Raw genomic sequence first — 22,347 nt, 5'->3', positions numbered from 1 at the left:
TCTTTTGTGACTCTTAACTGGGGCTCTGCGAACCTTTTTGCATATAGATGTTTCCCAGGGGGCAATGCACCTAGTATTTCCCTGTATTGAGTGTTTTAACCAGCAGCTGACAGTGTTTTCTTTGGCTCATCTCCCTGCGATCACTGATCTGTTTGCCATATTGATATCATTTTAGTAGACAGAAATTACAATGGTTTTGCTTGGACACAAAAGGTGAGGTATTATAGTCACTGTAATATATTCCTGAGAACTTCAGAGTAGAGTTTTTCTCGAGGCTTTTATATTTAGCATATGATGACTATGTGCAGGGAAGCAGTATGGATGTAATATGTCACTATTAGGATGTGCGAGTGCCCTTTTATGCAACTATTAATTATACAGGAAAGGTTACACCATCAATCTGAATTAAAAGCCAACATGCATACTAAAATAAGCTACCTGGTACATGCACTGCACAGAGAAAAACAGGATTTATTGCAGCATCAAGCAGTCAATATTGGAGACTTTATTAGTGAACTTCAGCAGCCATCTATTGCTGCTCAGATAGTACTGGACAGTCACAGATCATTCAAAGGGATATTTCTGCATATCACTTTGGCCTCTTCTGTACAGCCGTATTACATATTACATATCCATGGCCATATGGATCCATTCTGTACCTCTAGGCGCTACCAACACAGTTTACATTCTGAATTCATGTCAATGATATCATGCTAGTAATAACAAGATGTAAAGACAAAAAACTTTTTTTTTAACAGAAACAATAGTTCAGTGGGGCTCCGGACACTGGGTGCTATAAGACTATGATCACACCATGTTTGGGCTGAACATCTGAGGTATATGTTGGCATATAGGCAAAAAAGGTATTGTGACATATACCAATCATGTCAAAGGGGTTGTCCGGCGATAAAAAATTATTCACAGAATAACACACATTACAAAGTTATACAACTTTGTAATGTATGTTATGTCTGTGAATGGCCCCCTTCCCCGTGTCCCACCACCCCAACCCGTGTACCCGGAAGTGTGGTGCGCTATACATTACCTGTCACGTGCCGACCACGGTCTCCGATCCTCAGCAGTGACGTCTTCTTCGGGAGGCCAGCGGATCTTCCCGAGTGCCGGCCGCCCTCTGCAGCGTCATCCGAAGCTCAGCCACGATTGGCTGAGCATAACTGTGCTCAGCCAATCGCGGCTGAGCAGCTGATGACGTGGCCGCGTCATCAGCCGCTCAGCCGCGATTGGCTGAGCACAGTTATGCTCAGCCAATCGCGGCTGAGCTTCGGATGACGCTGCAGAGGGCGGCCGGCACTCGGGAAGATCCGCCGGCCTCCCGAAGAAGACGTCACTGCTGACGATCGGAGACCGTGGACGACACGAGATGCGGTGAGTATAATGCACCACACTTCCGGGTCTAGCGTGGGTGGGGGGAAACACGGGGAAGGGGGCCATTCACAGACATAACATACATTACAAAGTTGTATAACTTTGTAATGTGTGTTATTCTGTGAATAATTTTTTATCGCCGGACAACCCCTTTAATGGACCAGACATAATACACTCATTTTGTTTCCCAAACGTACTGGACCCATATTACAATAATACGTTAGTTATGCAGAATCAATGCTTTATTTTGGATATATATTAAAAAAGAGTGACTATACATAGGCCTCCCTGCAGCAATGTATCTGACACTGTAGACCACCGAGATAACAATCATGAAGAAGGATTGGTCATATCTGACAATATGTCCCATCTGTAGTTCTCTGGGATAAGTTGTGGCCAGAGCTGTCTGGTTGTAACTTATCCAGTCCATATTGAAAGCGAGACTGGCTGCTGTGAGCACGTACGTTATAGGGGTCAAAAGTGACCAGAAGACAGCTTTACTATATGGATCTGTGAAATGAAAGGGGGGGGGGGGGGTAAGCCAGGCAGCACTGCTTGAACAGAGTTCAACGGACTAAAGTCATAACAACTACTAGACATTAGAGCAGGGGTCCTCAACTGGTGGACCGCGGTCCGAACCCGGACCGCGGAGGCCAGCTGTCCGGACCCCTGGTCAGACCTCCTAACCGCCCCGGATCCGGTCCGTCCCGGGGTGGTAAGGAGGTCTCGCTCCCCCACTGCCTCCCGCCCCATAGGCGTACTGTCCTTAGGTTGCAGTACGCCTGTGGGGCTGGGGGCAGTGTCGGTCCGGCCCTCGGCTGATACGCGCTCTCTGGGGACGTCCCGGGGATTCCCCAGCAGAGCGCGCACCACAGACCTCAGTGTACGCCGCCGGCCTGAACTTCCGGGAAGTACAGGCCAGCAGCGTACACTGAGGTCACTGGTGCGCGCTCTGCTGGGGAATCCCCGGGACGTCCCCAAAGAGCGCATATCAGCCGGGGGCTGGACCGACAGGAGAAGAAGACAGCCGCAGCGGGGAACGAGGTGCTAGGTGAGTTGTTTTTTGTTTGTTTTTTTGGGAGAGCGCACAGGTGGGCTATATACTACAGGGGGGACCTTACAGGGGGCTATATACTACTGAGGGGGCTATATACCACTGGGGGGAGCGCACAGGGGGCTATATAGTACAGGGGAGACCTCACAGGGGGCTATATACTACTGAGAAGGGTATATACTACTGGGGGGAGCGCACAGGGGGCTATATACTACTGGGGGGACCTCACAGGGGGCTATATACTACAGGGGGAGAGCACAGGGGGGCTATATACTACTGGGGGAGAGTACGGGGGCTATATACTACAGGGGGAGAGCACGGGGGGCTATATACTACAGGGGGAGAGCACGGGGGGCTATATACTACTGGGGGGAGCTCACAGGGAGCTATATACAACTGGGGGGAGCTCACAGGGGCTATATACTACAAGGGGAGAGCACACTGGGCTATATACTACAGGGGGAGAGCACACTGGGCTATATACTACTGGGGGGAGCTCACAGGGGGCTATATACTACAGGGGGAGAGCACAGGGGGGCTATATATTACTGGGGAGAGCGCACAGGGGGGCTAAATATTACTGGGGAGAGCGCACAGGGGGGGGCTATATACTACAGGGGGAGAGCACAGGGGGGCTATATACTCGGAAAAGAAACGAGTCCAGCTCCCGGCAAGGTGGAATCAAGTGCGTTGTTTATTGTATCTCCGTCACCGTACACACGTGCGGCATGCCCCCAACTGAAGCCTACGCGTTTCGGCTGCTACACCGCAGCCTTAATCATGGCCATGATTAAGGCTGCGGTGTAGCAGCCGAAACGCGTAGGCTTCAGTTGGGGGCATGCCGCACGTGTGTACGGTGACGGAGATACAATAAACAACGCACTTGATTCCACCTTGCCGGGAGCTGGACTCGTTTCTTTTCCGCATCTACTCAGGATACCTGTTGGAGTGTGAGCCCGTGCTGTGAAGCTCGGTGGATGGGGTAAGCTGGCTTTTTTCCGTTTATGACGGGGGCTATATACTACAGGGGAAGAGCGCACGGGGGGGCTATATACTACTGGGGGAGAGCACACGGGGGGCTATATACTACAGGGGAGAGAACACAGGGGGGCTATATACTACTGGGGGGAGTTCACAGGGGGCTTTATACTACTGGGGGACAGCGCACAGGGGGGGCTATATACTACTGGGGGACAGCGCACAGAAGGCTATATACTACTGGGGGAGAGCGCACAGGGGGGCTATACAATACTGGGGGAGCAACAGGGGGGCTATATACTACCAGGGCAGTCACCCCCTTTGTACCTAATATCAAAGGCCTGGTGAGAGAGAAAAAATGCCAGTTTTCCCGCTAATAAGCAGCAATTCTGTATGTAAATAGTTGAACGTTTGTGACAAAAGTAACAAAACACGTTTCCTACTGATGTTCAGCTCGGACCTTCACCTGACAATAGACCCCGGTAAGTGGACCTTCACTAAAAGTTGTTGAGTACCCCTGCATTAGAGGATTAGAGGAATTTAGTTAGAAAGAAAAAAAAATGTGAAGACATTGTAACCACTTACCTGAGTGGGTATAGGAATTGGCTGCGTTAACAGGAAATAAGACGTCCGAGTTGTCATCTAAAACTTGTAATTGTGTCCAGCGGCAAACTTGAGGGTTTTCTGAGCTTCCTACAGGAGTCCTGAAATTAACAGAAATCCCATATGAGAACACTCCTCCAACAATCCAGCTACCCATCTTAAAAACCTGAAGCTGAGATACACTGTACATTGAATTGTGCAATGGAGTTCATAGAAGACACCCCACACAGTGACCCTTGACTAACACCACTTGTACACCTTAATGGATCATCTATGAATGTGGTGAAGACCATAGAAGTCTATAGATACACCCCAACATAAGTGCACCAGGAAAGCATTACAAAGTAAGAGTCTAGTGCTGTGTTATGTTAGATATAATGTATAATGTATAGCTTTGCAGAGAACCCGCATGAAGTCATTAAGTTACTTTTCATGGGTAACGCTGCATGCAGGGACGATTGACGATTGGATTATGCGAGTATTCACAGTATCCGCAACCATGCAGATGTTTTATTGACTGTATAATTGAAAACTGGATCAGAATACCATAACTTTAAGTCATACATTCAGGTTATATGGTGATCAAACTACCCATTCAGCGCCACAGCAGCTTATACAAACCTGGAGGCTCTTTCCTTCACACTGTGCTCATTACATTACCACATTTCTTATACTACTTTGCAAATGCGGCTAAATGACTATAAAACTAATGTTTATCTACAAGCAGTTTATTGTACCTGTTGACTTGCCTTTATTGCTTTTCTTAGCAACAATGATGAGTCAGCCGAAAAAGTCACAAAAAGGTATTACAAACAAATGTGAACTATAGAAAATTTAAAGGGAATGTGTCATCAAGCATAAAGCGCCTGTCATGATGTACACTGACTCAATCAGCATGCCGTCCATTCTGCTGCTGGAAGTCTGGGTATCCATGGATAAAACCACGACAGGTCAGTTCCATGCAAGAGTCCCATTCTGTGCCAATAGGACTCGTGCATGGATCGTATCAAAAATAAGAACTTAGAGTAGAAAAAAAAAAGAACATGTTCTTAACTGGTTCTACGTGAACCCTTGTTCTTAGCTACATGGGGATCCCAGAGGTCAGATTCTCACAATTTACTTTTATAAACCTATCTGATTGATGGGTTATAAAAGTACAAAAATTGGTCATGAATATTGTGCACTTTTAATAAATGTTTTAACTTTTTTTTTCTACCTCCAATTGGTGGAGTCATTTGGGCAGCACTAATATTTATGGATTAGCCACACACCAATTTTTGTACTTAAACTAAAAATTGGTCATGGGTAGAGAGGAGCGAACCTCGAGCGAACCTCGAGTCCATCCGAACCTGATCGTTCGGTATTTGATTAGCGGGGGCTGCTGAAGTTGGATAAAGCTTTAAGGGTGTCTGGAAAACATGGATAGAGCCAATGACTATATCCATGTTTTCCACATAGCCTTAGGGCTTTATCCAACTTCAGCAGCCACCGCTAATATAATGCCGATCGTTCGGGTTCAGATGGACTTGAGCATGCTTGAGGTTCGCTCATCTCTTGTCATGGGACTAATTCTTTCTCCTACAATTGAGGTTTCAAAGCTAGAATACAATACAGCAGTACATAACTGACTGTATCCTGCCAATGGTCTAGTGAAAAAACTAGAGTCCAATACATCCAAAAAGAGATTGTGATAACAGAACTGTAAGAGAAAAGACTTCATATGTTACATTAGCTTATTATAAAGCTAAAAGGGGTTATTCCAAGAGAACTACCGAGCTTGCAAACATTGTCGAGTGCTGAACTCTACTACGTCTGAAAGTCCTATAGACTGAATGGAGTAGTGACCACACTTGAACATCGCCTCCTCCAGTCAATTGGGGGACATTTGACCTCCATTCATGCGACTGATCGACATCCCCTATCATGGCATCACCCCTAATCGTGCATATAGGTTATAATTGCAATTCTTAAAGGGGTTGGTCACTTTATGGTAAAATTGACCAGTATTAGTTAGTATTGAACAGTATTAGTAAGTGTACTCACTGCACTTACTGACAGCATCTCCCTGTGTATCCCATAGAGCTAAAATCAGACTCCCCTCTTCCAAGCTGTGTTGCCCTGCTCTGTGGTGAGTCTGTCCATAAGATGGCCGACATGGAAAAGCATATGATCATGCTCCCCCTGTGTCCACCCCTGAACCTTTATATGCCTATGGAGGACACTTGGGGGCGGGGCATGGTCACATACTCCTCCATGTCAGCCATCTTATAGACAGACTCAACACAGAACAGGGCAGTACAGCCTGGAAGAGGGGGGTCCAATGTTAGCTTTATGAGGCACATAGGGAGCTGCTGTCAGTATATACAGTAAGTACGCCTACTGATACTACACACAAAACAATTTTACTATAAAGTGGCTAACCCCTTTAAACACAAAGCTATACATGGAGTCTCACTCTTTTCTTTATACATGTCCTCTTTTGTGTTCCTGGTTTTGTATTCAGTAACTGCAATTAAAAACCTGAACGTGAGACAGCCTTAAAGAAGTCCGGCAACAATTTTTATCAAAGTATTTTATTGCCCCCCAAAAGTTAAACAAATCACCAATATACACTTATTACAGGAAATGCACATAAAGTGCTTTTTTCCCTGCACTTACTACTGCATCAAGACTTCACTTCCTGGATAAAATGGTGATGTCGTCACGGCCCGACTCCCAGAGCTGTGCGGGTTGTGGCTGCTGGAGAGGATGATGGCAGAGGGGATGCTCAGTGTCCCTCCAGTGCTCTGTGTCCCTCAGTGTCCCCCAGCCATCATCCTCTCCAGCAGCCACAGCCCGCACAGCTCTGGGAGTCAGGTCGTGACATCACCATGTTATCCAGGAAGTGAAGCCTTGATGCAGTACTAAGTGCAGGGAAAAACACTTTATGTGCATTTCCTGTAATAAGAGTATATTGGTGATTTGTATAACTTTTGGGGGGAAATACATTACTTTAATAAAAATTTTCACTGCACTTCTCCTTTAAGTCCAGTGTGCTGGCCTACTGAATGATTGAGAGCTCTCTCCGTATCCACCTTTATGTGGTAAAGGCTGTCTATCAATGAATTCAATGAGTCGCTCCACTTGCCAGATTCATACGAGTACAGCGAGCAGGGATTTCAATAAACTAACGACAAGTTATACAGACTCTTCTACAATGAAACTATAAATAAATCTTCTCATGTTCTACACTGTACGCCATCTGCAAGTGAGACAGCATGTTTAGTATGACAGGTCTGCTTCAAACATGAATGGGACAACATATAGAATCTATAGTGGATTCTAACTAAAGCTGGGCATAAATGTGCAATGAGTGAGGCTGCTTATAATGTATTCACTATGAAACCTACAGAGGGTGAAATACACTGCCTGTAGTATACAGTGCCAAGAGCACCAGAAAAGTCTTTGGTGTCTTCTCTGTCAGCAATGCTTCTGTTTTACGTCCCCTGACAGATCAGAAGAATTTTGTGGATTTCAGTAGGGGTCTTTCATTGTAAGAAGGGTTTATTTACAGTTAAACAATCCCCAACAAGTATTATCATCATCATCATCATCAAGTACCATGAGTTATGACAGGGCCCTACAGACACCGAACCCAGAAAAACATGTACAAAGTGACGATTATGAAAAACTTACTGTTCAGCAGAAACACTCTCAGTTCTAACATCTGACTTGCTGACAGGTTGTGCTTCATACGTGTCATAGTCATCCAAGTCTTCATCGTCTATGCTCTTCACGTCCAGTTTTCTATAGCCGAAAACCCCATTAACACATGGAGATTCGTTTCTCCAGGAACTGTCTGTGTTTTCTTTGTCATTCAAGTTCATTTCAAACTGTGCTTCAAAGTTAGAGAGAGCAGCGGAGGACCTGTCAGAATGCTCCTCTGAACTCTCCATGCCACTCACTGGAGTCTTTGAAACCCCCACCAGATGGGGATCTTCCATATCCCCATCATCATCAAATGAAATGATATTTGACACTTTCTTCTTCTTTTTCCGATCCTTTTTAGCTTTACCATCTACAGGAAAACACAACAGAATTTTTCATTCTCTCCTAGAATTTTAGGAAAGTACTATTAACAAGAAAGATAAGCTTCTTTGTTGGAAACTATAGCAGTGGTATTTAAAGGAACTGCAACTTCTAAGGACAAGAGGAATACTTCTAACACACTCCCCTTATCTTCCATTCAAAAGGCAACAAAAAAAACTGAAATGAAAGTCACAAAACATGCAACTTACCATAGGAAAACAAAATAAGATCACTAACAATCACCATGCCTAGCTGAATAACCAAATCCTTCCTATGTTAGACATTAGGATCTGCTCACATTGGTTCATTCTCTACATTATTTTCTTTGGATGTTTGCAGAAAACAAAGCTAAGTATTTCTGTTAAAAATCTGTTAAATTATTCCAGACTGCTGTCTTGCTCACCTTAGCTTCCTAAGAAGCCTCCTATAGGGTGCCCTCCTCTATGTTGCCTCAATAACTTGAACTTATGAATGCTATTGGAGCTCAGCTTGGCTCCTTTCATCAGTCACAGTCTTCCTCTAAGCTGGAGGTCTTCTTGCTGTCCTACGTTAAGCTAGGTTCACATCACATACGTTCAGCATATACAACAGCAACCTCACAAAAAGGGATGCCGACATAGAACATTCTCACAGCGGGCTACTCAGTAACTACATTCAGTCTATTTTTCAAACATATATGTTCATTTTACAGAACTGAGAAGGATGGACTGATCAGTCCAACAAAATGAAGATATGGCTAGTCAGGTCTGGCTAGTTCACTGACGTCGAGACATGTGATGGTGTCTCTGCAGTGTTTTTTTGCATACACTACATTCGGCTCTTTAAAGGGTATCTATCAAATGCAATTCAGGTGCTGAATGTCTGACACTACACTAAAGAAAAAAAGCATCTCTTTCTCTTTTCTTCTTTATGTAACAAAGTGTCAAACAGGTATTCACAGTTTCCAGTAGACCGTCAACTAAACAGGATCAGGGATAGAAATAGAAGAAAAAGAAAGGAGGCGATACAGCTCTCCGGACTTCAGGGTCTTGTGAATACCTGTTTGACACTTTTCACTGGAGGGGGGAAAAAAAATATTTTATTTTTTTTTTGGAAGCACAGACCCATACATGAAAGGTAACATGTGTCGCCTTGACCTAACAGCTAACACCTTCAGCAGTCTGGAACATAACTTGCAGTTTCAGAAAGTTAAAATGCACTAGTTTCAGAAAGGTTTATAGACTTGTCATTTACTTTTATTTAAAAATTAAATAGTATTCCAGTACTTATGAGCTGCTGTACGTCCTGAAGAAAGTAGTGTTTTCTTTTCAGTCTATAACTGCTGTTACCCCTATCCGTGACAAGAACTGTCCAGAGCAGTACAGTTTTTCTATGCGGATTTGCTACTGCTCTGGACAGTTCCGGTCTCAGACAGGAATAGAAAACACCACTTCCTGCAAAACATACAGCAGCTAAGTATGAGAAGACTTGAGATTTTTCAATAGAAGTAAATTACAAACCTATATAACTTTAATGAAACCAATTGATTTTAAAGAAAGAGATTTTTGCTGGAGTACCCCTTTAAAGTTGATGAGTCTGCGGTCAGTCCACCACTGTATACATCAACATTCCTTTTTAACAGGTTGACACGAGATATACCTGTACAGGATAGGGGACAAGTTCATTTTGCCTGGACAACCTATTTAAGGCTACATATGTAATAATCACAGAGGAGATGACATGACAATACTGGTAATGTCAGAATGCACACGGAGGAGCTTTGCAGACCACTAGAGCCATTGTGAAGAATAGGCTGACATTCTAACACACAGAGCTACTCTTGAGATATGACATTATAGAGGGTCCGGAATTTCGGTGGGATTTCTTTCTAACCTCTGTGGAGTCACAAATCCTACCTGATGTGAGACTTCTGGAAAGCACTGGGAGAGGGTCAGAGTCCTGCTCTGGTTTGAGTAAAATAGAGACAGCAGAGGATGATGTGATCTCTCGAAGAAGACTGCTGACGCCTTGCGTGGATTCCTTGAGTAAAGAGGTGACATTCTGGGTGGACTCCTTCAAAAGGTGAGAGACTGTAGGAACGGTTTTGGCTTGTCCATTCAGATCCTTGTTATCAATGTTGATAGCAAACAGGATGGAGTTCAGCCCTTAGGATTTTACAAATACAATCTTATCAAAGAAGGGAAAAGCAAACACAAATGCATCAAACAATTATCTATCTATCTACATCCAAAAAGGCAGCAGCACTCCAAAAGTGTGTTCAAAAAGTAAAAAACGTTCTTCTATCTATCTATCTATATGTCAAGCAGGAGACATTTAATGACAAAGATTACGTCCATCGATTTATATAGTATAAGCTGACAATTTTAAACTGTCTCTGCCAACTGGAAAAAACCTTTGACGTCATAGAGATGTCAAAAGTTTTGATCGATTGGGCCTGAGTGATCAGACCCCCGCGCTCATTAGAATCTCGGTCTTGCTGCAGGAGACAGGCTCCACTAAAGACAGCGAGTTGGCGAGTGAAGTGCTCAATCGTGTAAAGATCTGTATGGATTTGAATACAGTTTTTACCAATGACAGGACACTGAATGGCATGAAACATTTTAATGTTTCCTATAAGGGCTCTTGTTTCACTTTGAATCTATGACTTTATCCCTATGAAAAGTGGTTTTAGAGGTAGAAACCTCCTCTCCCTCTACAGAAATTGGGGCAGAGGGTGGTGGGACAACAAACTGTGTAAAGCCTAGAAATCACATACACCAAGAATGGCACCCTTTATATTACATCAAAGGAAATGAGGATTGAGATTCTCTTGTGTTCCAATTGTTGTATCATTCTCATGTATCATGGGTAATGGTTAGTGATGGGGAGTGCTCTAAATACATCTTTACTTAGACCACCTTTAACCATCTATAGATGTGGAACGTGGATCTGTCCTTTTGATCTGTCTCCCTGTAGATTGTGAGCAGTATTGTTTGCAAATCTTATTGTACCTGAACACAAAATTCCCTTACTGGAAATCACTGACACAGGCTTACGTACAGGTTTGGTTATGTTGCATTAAACTTACCAGCTGCCATAGTAGGAAGCATACTGGAACGCTCCTCATCTAAAACAAATGACCAGTCTTCATAGAAGAAACTAAAAATTAATCATATGAAAAGGGAAAATTGTTAATTTATTAAAGCTTCAAAATAATTTTAACATTAATGACATATATTATGCTAAACACAATAGGATCAGGTATGTTGGATTAGAATATGGTTGAGCCATTGTTCCCAGAAGTAATCATCCTAACGTCCTGAGGCTGGGTTCACACTACGTATATTTCAGTCAGTATTGTGGTCCTCATATAGCAACCAAAACCAGGAGTGGATTGAAAACACAGAAAGGATCTGTTCATACAATGTTGAAATTGAGTGGATGGCCGCCATATAACAGTAAATAACGGCCATTATTTCAATACAGCAGCCGTTGTTTTAAAATACCAGCAAATATTTGCCATTAAATGACGGCCATCCACTTAATTTCAACATTGTGTGATCAGAGCCTTTCTGTGTATCTAATCCACTCCTGGTTTTGGTTGCAATATGAGGACCACAATACTGACTGAAATATACGTAGTGTGAACCCAGCCTAAGCGTGTATATTTATGGGGATGGGAGTCAATAGACCACCAGAAAACTTATAAAGTAATATTCTTGAGGGGCATTTGCATAATAGGACAAGAAAAGAGGACATTATATCATATAGGGTAAAAGCAATGTTTAATAGGTCATTGCTGCTATGTCCCTGAGGGTGCTATGTAACCAAGTATACCTATGCCTTTATTTTATTTTTTTAGATTTTAATAATTCTATATTCATTTTCCACATATTTATATAAATATAAAAAGTATTACATACATTATTACATTATTACCTCTCAATCCCCGATTGGGGTTTGGTTTTGCAGCTTAGTTCCGGTGAAGTTAAAGATGCTGAATTGTAAAAGCACACAAACAGGTGTGGTGCCATTTTTGCAAGAAAGTAGCAGTGCTTTTTCTATTGCTGGATAACCCCTTTAAAATTATTCTGGAGGGACTTTGATTCCAGACTCCTCATTCACCACAACTGGGTAAATGTAGCACAATATGGCTTAAAAAAATTTAAAACTATTCACACAGTCCATTCTGTTGCGGATCTGCAGTACCACAAAAAATAGGACATCATTTTTGGTGATGCAGATGCAGATACGGATACGGATACGGATACACTACAGATGCAATTACGGGCCATATTTCAGGGATCACAAAATAGTGGATTTTTTAGGCAGACCTGAAAAATCACTGAACATGTGAATGAGGCCTAAGGATACAGCTGTGATATTCAATAAAGAATTGATTTTATGGGGCTGAGAAGGTTTCTTCTTTGTTGGTGTATCTAATTCTTTTATAGAGTATACAGTGTTTTAACAGTGACACAGTTTAAAAATCTGGAGCTTACACCTATGGATAGGCCATTCATGTAAAAAGCCTTGAAAACCCCTAGCTGATAGAAGGTAGCAATGACCATTGGTGGGCTAATTGCAGACCAATCCTAATAGAACATGTATGGGTCCATTTACACAGAAAGATTATCTGACAGATTATCTGCCAAAGATTTGAAGCCAAAGCCAGGAACAGACTATAAACAGAGATCCTGAGATTTCTTCTCTTTTCAAATCCATTCCTGGCTTTGGCTTCAAATCTTTGGCAGATAATCTGTCGGATAATCTTTCTGTGTAAATGCAACCTAAGACACTAATGGTCCGTTTACATGAAGCGATAATGTAATCAATCGAATAACGATTTTGAACTATTTGGTTTTTATAACAATCAGCGCTGAGACGAATAGATAAATCGGCAGAATAAAATCATTTTTGTGATCGTTTTAAAATCACTTAAGCCCATCTTACACGTATAGTGAATCTGTAAAAGACTGTTTAGACGAAGCAATCTGCGAATTTTCAGTGAACGACCAACGATGGTTTGAGAACATGTTAAAAGATCATAAGGAACGATTTTTCGCTCGTCGCCTGATCGTTCGCTATGTTTACACGAGCCGATTATCGCTAAAATGCAATCATTATCACGTAAATTCCAATGATAATCTCTCCATGTAAACGGACCATTATGATTTGTAATAGCTTACTCTGATCACACTGACCTGACTAACATAAATGATTTGATCAACATTGTCCACAACAATCACCTTTTTCTCAGGGCCCTTTTACAGAGGAAAATGATCAGTAATAAGCGTTCCTAGGAATGCTCATTTCCTGGATAATCGGCCTGTGTAAAAGGGACGGCTGATCTGATCTTCTGTAAAATCATTATTATCTGTCTTACACCTCTTCAAATAGGGGATGTGCAGGCCATAACATTGCATTTAAATGGCTGCTTGAACAATACAGCGATCATTTGTGTGGCCCAGGCACATAATCGCAAAGGCACTGCTAACTGGCGCAAATCTTGATGATTGGCAATGCCTTGTGGCCGCCCATTGGGTCAAGGTAAAAGGACCCTTACAATAATTGGCCGATCTGACCGTTACCTAAGCCTGCTTGGATCCGCAAGCAGCATATGCACATAACGCTCCAAGGAATGTTCATTTAAAGCACATCGCAGCCAGGCGCGGCCCCTTCCTATATCAGTAGTTATGTTCTTTAAAGAGTAGAATCTCTGAAGTTCATGCTTGTTAAGAATTTCTTTCACGTACACCCAAAATACTGGTTCTGAAGAAAAAAGAAAAAAAACAAACAAACAGTAATGTTTCTACTTTCTCTCTAAGGTCAAAAGGTCAAGAAGACGATTTTTAAACAGATTTGTCAAAAAGCGAATTTTGCTAACTGGACAGGCAGCCGCTTCCCTTTCCTGGAGCAGTGCGGAGGCATCTTTAATAGGCAATCTGTCATACAGACAAGCTTGTGTCTATTAGAGCTATGCTCAACTCCAGAAAGCACACCTTGCATGTCTCTACGGTGCTTCAAAAAACTTACCCTCACCACAGTTACCAGTCAATATGGGTTCTTAGGTTATATATGTTCTTATTAACATTTTTGTATTTAAAACACAACAATAAACAGCGACAAAAAAAGTTTACATAATATGAATAAAGGTATGATCTGTATAATGAGTCCATGTGCATAGTCCTTCATGCTGATTGCACAGAGGTTTATAATAAGATCCTGTTGAACCAAGCACATCAGTCTGCACATTTATTAGGCAAAGATGCAATTAGCTCTCGGATTACTAATTAGAAAATTATGGAATGGAAAAAAATATAAAATCATCATGTAATTTTTATTATAAAAACACCAACACACGTCTAAAAATGCAAACTATTCCGCAGTTAAAATGGAAAATGCTGGGAGACCTTACCAGGCTGTGAACTTAGCTAATAAAAGTAAACATGTTTTAAGTAATACAATGGAAAGGATTTAAAACTGACAAAAAGATGTTAGTTGTTCCCATTTAGCTGTAACATTCAAGTATAAACACAAAAAAAGGAAGGTCTAAAAAGGAAAAGATAAGTAAACCATGGAAGACGGCAAAGCACCAGGATAGTAGATGCAAAGAGATAATAAAGCATATAAACATGACTGTGTGAGGAACATTTACCTATCATGTACAGTATGATACTGGGGGGGGGGCACTGAACAGATGCAATAGTAATGAAACTTCTGCAGTACTAAACTGAGCAACAGGATGCAAGTGTAACATGCGATACACAGTGATACCTATAGTAATATTCTTTTCTAGGAGGAGATCATGAGGCAAGTTTCAAGAATAGTACCTTTAAAAGGAGCAAGAGAAGAGCAAGTCCAAATCCCTGACGAAGGCGTAAGGGTACGTTGAAACGCATCGGTTGGAATTTAGGTCCTTTCGAGACTCCATAGTGCAACTCTATGACGACACTCAACACGCTCACAAAACCAAATTGGTTGAAGCTGTGCCGCCGCCGGTTGGGGCTCGCTCCCAACACATACCTCAGACAACTTCCTTTTGGATTACAAACTCAAAAACTGGACCTTGATGGAGGAATTCACCGCAGATCAGTAAGTTCTTGTTAACTTTCTAAACACTGGAGTATAGGTAGAGGCGCTTGATGCATAGAATTTTTATAGCTGTTGTCTAAATATGCGTATGTGTTTGTTTATAGGTAACCCAATGCTGTATTTATCTTGAGCCTGAAGGTATGATGCTTATACATGCAGCATTGCCTTTTTCAGTGTAAATCACTTAACCTAAGGTTATATAAGCATGGGCTATGACAGATAAACTGAGATTATGTAACCAACATAAAATTCCAAAGAGTTTTATTTTTAAACTGAGGCATACAGTCCATACATTTGCAATATGAGGCCTAGCAATATGTGCCCTGAGGCATAAAGAATTCTAGATAGGCCCCTGAACAGACATAAACCAATCTGCCCTATAAAAGAATGAAAAACTTCACTAGTGATACCAAGAGACTAAATCCATTCAGGACAAGAATGGTCTACATTTATATAGGCATTAAAGAGTATTATAAGCATTCAAAATGAACTCCTCCCCATGTACAGGAAAGGGGAAAATTAAGAGATTACGGGGGTTCCGACCTCCGTCAATCTTACAACAGAGTAAGCCAGAAGGGCGCTGCACTCGGCTCTCTCTGGGACCTCTATAGGAATGAAAAGAGCCACGGGTCACGTGCCATACTTGCCGCTCTATTAACAACCAAAAAGCCGGAGGCCGACAAGGAAATTAAGGGGGGGGGGGGGGTAGGGAGATTGGATGCCCTACAATTTCTTACTATTTTCCTATCCTGTTAATAGAAGGAAAGCTAAGTTTTTCCCAGAAAACCTCTTTAATTTTATTTTGTTGTAAGCTTTTATTTAAACCTCTTTTTGAAGCCCCCACCACAGTTTTATCTGTGACTACCTCCTGAAATACAGTAGACTGTTCCACAGATTCACAAGTTTGTCGCTTCTGGAGACTGAACTTTGTTTTCTCCAGGAAGAAGGAAGAAAGACCCCTCGTCTTTTAAGGGGGGTATTAGCTGGAATACATTTTCTTTTGCCATATTTCTTGTACGGACCATTTGTGTACTTGTATGTATACAGGTTGGTAACACATCCTCAACTGTTGCCGACATCCCCAGTAGTGTAATGACCATGAACACTGGAGATTACATTGATGCTGGTCATTTAACAGTTTAGATGTAGCAATCAATAACGGGATCAATGATTAAAGATCTCAAACGATTGCTTTGGTGAACGACCTGAAATCGTTCACCCAATTACACGGAGCGATGATCGTTACTTATGATCATTCTTGCGGTCGTTTTGTCGGCGCTATTGCGTTCGTCGCTACTGTTATCAACGATAAAATAGGTTCAAATTCTATCAAACGACCAACAACTTCTTGTTGGTCGTTTAATCGTTGTCTGCTATTACACTAAACGATTATCCTTCAAATCCAAATGATCTAACGATTTTTCGAACGATAATCATCCCGTGTAATAGGGCCCTGAAACTGCATGGTGCCAACCACTTGTCATGCCAGTCTGAGACCTTCGCTAAGCCTATGTGGCTAATATCACAGATCTACAGATAAAGTGAGATAAATGAAATGCAACAAAGTCATCTAGGGAGACTAAAAGAAAAAAAAAAAAAAAGTGTAAAAAAAAAAAAAAAAAAAAAAATCTTGTTAAAAATCCTACTTACCCCTTTACCATCTCTTAAAAAAATATAAATATAATAATAATAATAATAATAATAATAATAATAATAATAATATATATTAGATATAGATATATACACATATACATATACACACACACAACATGGAGAGAAAGGAGCTGTTGCACATCACACCTATGGCTGACACTAATGCCACTCGTCTATATTTAAAAACCGACGCCAGGATGTTGGTATATAATTTGATCAAACCATATTGCCCCATGTACCACGTGCCGGTCTCCTGGTTCACATGGGTCCCTACACGAACAACATCCTGGCTTTGGTTTTTAAATATAGTCGATAGGCGTTGGTGTCAGCAATAGCTGTGATGTGCAACAGCTCCTTTCTCTCCATGTCGTGTGTGTGTATATATATATATATATATATATATAAATTATAATATATATATATATATATATATATATATATATATATATATAGTGCATAGATGTCTTTGCTTTCTTAGCTACATCTTGATCCTGCTTGGTCGACCATGTAAACAAAAAAGAAGGACCACTGAAATTGCATCACACAAAATTGGTGCAAATATGGTGCTGATAAAAAAACTACAGATCACAGCATAAAAAAATAAGACTAAACAGAGTCCTCAAGGGTAACAATAAAAAGTAACTAAACCCCAAAAAATGAAATTCTGGGGGTTAGAAAGAGTAGTGTACCTGTCACACAGCATCCTATCAGATCAGTGGCGATTTCCTCTGTTAATCTGGAAGTTTGGGTCTCCATAAATATGGAGAAGCAATGAGACCTTAAAGGGGTTATCCAGCGCTACAAAAACATGGCTACTTTTCCCCCTACTGTTGTCTCCAGGTCAGATGTGGTTTGCAATTAAGTTCCAAACCTCACCCAATCTGGAGACAAGAGTGGGGGAAAAGTGACCATGTTTTTGTATCGCTGGATAACCCCTTTAATGTGTGCAAACCCTACTGGATCCATGCAGACCCGAACTTCCAAGAGGAACTCACCACTCATCCTGATGCAAGCCATCATGACCTGTACACTGTAATTTTTTCTTCTCAAAACAAAATGTATCTAAATGTTTATGAGTTTAGTTGCTCATCTCTGTACCCTGCCCAGCTCCATAGCATCCTTACTATGAACTAGTGCTTGGAACTGAACAACTGATAGCTGCTCTGAATAGGGAGGGTGATGTCGATGTCTACCATGGTATTTTCAGAAATAGATATCTCCATTTGACCTATTATTTTATTATAAATAATTATTACCAAAGTTACCTTAAAGAGACTCTGTCAGTAGGTTTATGCTGTCCTATCTAAGGGTAGCATAAACTTGTAACAGAAACTGAACAGAATGATGGATCATTTACATTGATCTGTGCAGCTGATCCAGAGATATCCTCCTGAATAACATGGACAAGAAGTAGTCCTCTTTATTACGTGCATTACGAGTCCAGTTGTCATGAGAAGCAGACAACTCCGCCCACCAGCTGCTAATTGGCAGTTATCTATCCAGCTGTGTATAGGCAGTCAGCTGTCAATCATCAACTGGAGGGCCAGGGGCGGGATGTTGCAAGAATCCTATTCTCCTGCATATTAGGAGAACGGCAGAACAGAATGATGTAATACACTGATCTGTTAAGCATTTCTGTCATTAGTTTATGCTGCCCTCCATTAAGGTGGCATAAACCTAGTGACAGATTCCCTTTAATGACTAGTGGACCCTTTGCAGTGAATAAGATGTATGTCTCAGTGGCCGAGTATCTGAGCTGCTACTGCCTTCTGTGAACAGTTCTGTACCTCCCACTGTATGGATCTGCAGTGCAGCGTATACCAGGCCACTGCTGTGTACATCATACAAAGGGATAGTCGTCCCAGAAGTGAATATGTGGAAATAGAAAATGTTTGGAATACACTTTAAACTATTTAAATTCTTCTGCTGTGTCCTTTCTGTAAAAGTAACCAAAATGGAGAAATATAATTGCAAGAAGCAATGTCATGATGAGCATTAAAAGGATTATTAGATCAGGAAGAGACAGGGTCGGGACAAAGAGTAGGCAGGAGTAGGCAATGGCCTAGGGCGCCAAACAGCAGGGGGTGCCACCAGGCCGAACCCGGAAGCAGCATACAGGAGGTGATTACATCAGCCCCCTGCCGGGAGATACACAGGCCTGTCGAGTCCTCTGCTGCTACTGTACATAGGAGGTGGGAGGGGCGGCTCCCTGCCCGGACACTGCTCTGGCTGAGCTTCCACAGCCAGGAGGCGTCTGACCTGCTCCAGGACACCAGCATGGGGGACTGTGCAGCATTACTCACATCCCCTGCTGCACATCCTCCAGGCTCTGGGAGCTGCTCAGCTGTCGGGCCAGGGAGGAGGAGGAGGTGAGGAATGGCAGCCTGCAGAGACCACACAGGGGGACCAGGAAGTGTGTGCCCCTGCCTCTCCTGTCAGCTGCTCATCACTACTGCATCATTATCTTCAGTAGCAGCAGCAGACTCCTCCATGACAGTCCCAGGATGGTGAGGACAGAAAGTGCAAGCAACCTAGCTGAGAGGTAACTGTTTTGTGTCTGTGTGTGTACATAAGTGTGTGTGTGTGTGTATGTATACATAAGAGTGTGAATGTGTGTGTATGTATACATAGGAGTGTGAATGTGTGTGTGTGTGTGTATGTATGTATACATAAGTGTGTGTGTGTGTGTGTGTGTATGTATACATAAGAGTGTGAGTGTGTGTGTATGTATACATAAGAGTGTGTGTGTGTGTGTGTGTGTATACATAAGAGTGTGAGTGTGTATACATAAGAGAGAGAGAGTGTGTGTGTGTGTGTGTATACATAAGAGTGTGTGTATGTATACATAAGAGTGTGAGTGTGTGTGTGTGTGTATGTATACATAAGAGTGTGAATGTGTGTATGTATACATAAGAGTGTGAGTGTGTATACATAAGAGAGAGAGAGTGTGTGAGTGTGTGTGTGTATACATGAGTGTAAGTGTGTGTGTGTGGGTATGTATACATAAGAGTGTGAGTGTGTATACATAAGAGAGAGAGAGTGTGTGTGTGTGTGTGTGTGTGTGTATACATAAGTGTGAGTGTGTGTGTATACATAAGAGTGTGAGTGTGGTGTGTATAAATAAGAGTGTGTGTGTGTATGTATACATAAGAGTGTGTGTGTGTGTATGTATACATAAGAGTGTGTGTGTATACATAAGAGTGTGTGTGTGTGTGTGTGTGTGTGTGAGTGTGTATACATAAGAGAGAGTGTGTGTGTGTATACATAAGAGTGTGAGTGTGTGTGTGTATACATAAGAGTGTGTGTGTTTGTATACATAAGAGTGTGAGTGTGTATACATAAGAGTGTGTGTGGTGTGTGTACATAAGAGTGTGTGTGTATACATAAGAGAAAGAGAGAGTGTGTGTATACAGAGAGAGAGAGAGTGTGTGTGTATACATAAGAGTGTGAGTGTGTGAGTGTGTGTGTCTGTGTGTGTACAAAAGAGTGAGTGTGTATACAAAAGAGAGTGTGTGTGTGTGTATACATAAGAGTGTGAGTGTGGTGTGTATACATAAGAGTGTGTTTGTATACATAAGAGTGTGAGTGTGTATACATAAGAGTGTGAGTGTGGTATATATATATATATATATATATATATATATATATATATATATATATACATATAAGTCTGTGCCTGTGTGTGTACTGTACATAAATGTGTGTGCCTCTGTGTGTGTGTATACGTAAATGTGTGTCTGTGTGTATACTGTACATAAATGTGTGTGCCTCTGTGTGTGTATACGTGTGTGTCTGAGTGTATACTGTACATAAATGTGTGTATATACATAAGTACAGTATGTGCCTGTATATATACACAAAAATATATACAACTGGGGGCAGCACACAGGGGATATATACACAATTGGGGGCAGCACACAGGGGGTCTATATACTACTGGGGGCAGCACACAGGGGGTCTATATACTACTGGAAGCAGCACACGGGTTTATATACTACTGGGGGCAGCACACAGGGGGTCTATATACTACTGGGGCAGCACACGGGGTCTATATACTACTGGGGGCAGCACACGGGATATATATACACAACTGGGGGCAGCACACAGGGGGTCTATATACTACTGGGGGCAGACAATGGGTAGGAAGGCGGCACTCCAAAATTAGTGAAAAAACAGTGGTTTTATTCACCCATAATGTGCAATACACATTGTATTGCACATTATGGGTGAATAAAACCACTGTTTTTTCACTAATTTTGGAGTGCCGCCTTCCTACCCATTGTCTGGATTTCCAAGGAGTTTGGGTCTAACTCCTGAGGGCCGTGCACCCACTGGAGCTATTTGCCACACAGTGCCGTCTACACCTTTTCCATTTTTCTACTACTGGGGGCAGCACACAGGGGTCTATATACTACTGGAGGCAGCACACAGGGGGTCTATATACTACTGGGGGCAGCACACAGGGGGTCTATATACTACTGGGGGCAGCACACAGGGTCTATATACTACTAGGGGCAGCACACAGGGGTCTATATACTACTAGAGGCAGCACACAGGGGGTCTATATACTACTGGGGCAGCACACGGGGTCTATATACTACTGGGGGCAGCATACAGGGGGTCTATATACTGTACTACTGGAGGCAGCATACAGGGGTCTATATATAACTGGGGGCAGCACACAGGGGGTCTATATACTACTGGGGGCAGCACACAGGGAGTCTATATACTACTGTGGGCAGCACACAGGGAGTCTATATACTACTGGGGGCAGCACACAGGGGGTCTATATATAACTGGGGCAGCACACAGGGGGTCTATATATAACTGGGGCAGCACACAGGGGGTCTATATATAACTGAGGCAGCACACAGGGGGTCTATATACTACTGGAGGCAGCACACAGGGGTTTATATACTACTGGAGGCAGCACACAGGGGTCTATATACTACTGGGGGCAGCACACAGGGGATATATATACAACTGGGAGAGCACACTGGATATGTATATACACAACTGGGGGAGCGCACAGGGGATATATATACAACTGGGGGAGCACAGAGGGGATATATATACACACACAAAACTGGTGGAGCCCACAGGGGATATATAAACAACTGGGGGAAGCACACAGTGGCTCTATATACTACTGGGTCAGCACACAGGGGTCTATAACACATTGGGACTGCACAGAGGGACCTTACTAATATACTGGGGCACAGAGCATACCTAATTATTAAGTGGGGGCACAGGGACACCCTAAAATTATGGGGGCACAGAGGGGTGTAACTACTATATAGGGGTACAGAGGGGTGTAACTACTATATAGGGGTACAAGGGACCTAACTACTGTATGTGCTGGAGCCTAAAATGTTTCTCTGGCAGAGAGGATTCACAGCCAGGAGAAGACTTCAAGGTGGCCCAGGCTGAATGGAGAGAAAATGAAAATGTGAAAGACTGATCAGAGAAGACGTCACCTGTGAGTAACTGGATGTAACTGCACTCTGTTATCTGGGTTGTAGCGATAGTGG

At 42.4% G+C, this 22,347-nt stretch overlaps 1 protein-coding gene across 5 annotated transcripts in view; it reads right to left on the bottom strand.

The window, feature by feature from the left end:
- Window positions 1-22,347, bottom strand: part of SNX29 (sorting nexin 29) — a 394,719-nt gene that overhangs the window by 330,580 nt on the left and 41,792 nt on the right. For 4 of the 5 annotated variants that reach the window (XR_011364568.1, XM_069983707.1, XM_069983706.1 and 1 more), the window contains exons 5-9: window positions 13,660-13,840; window positions 11,157-11,227; window positions 9,985-10,233; window positions 7,697-8,078; window positions 4,004-4,122 (exon numbers count right to left, since the gene is read on the bottom strand). Coding sequence is in view for 4 of the 5 variants with exons in the window: in XM_069983707.1 (XP_069839808.1) it covers window positions 4,004-4,122; window positions 7,697-8,078; window positions 9,985-10,233; window positions 11,157-11,227; window positions 13,660-13,840 (1,002 nt within the window). In the remaining variant the exon portion in view is untranslated. Of the gene's footprint in view, window positions 1-4,003; window positions 4,123-7,696; window positions 8,079-9,984; window positions 10,234-11,156; window positions 11,228-13,659; window positions 13,841-18,173; window positions 18,260-22,347 lie in introns of those variants that run through there. The other variant, XM_069983708.1, reaches the window with a different exon arrangement.

The sequence above is a fragment of the Dendropsophus ebraccatus genome, chromosome 9 (assembly GCF_027789765.1).
Source record: "Dendropsophus ebraccatus isolate aDenEbr1 chromosome 9, aDenEbr1.pat, whole genome shotgun sequence".
NCBI lineage: Eukaryota > Metazoa > Chordata > Amphibia > Anura > Hylidae > Dendropsophus > Dendropsophus ebraccatus.
This window is presented reverse-complemented; position numbering and strand designations above follow the sequence as displayed.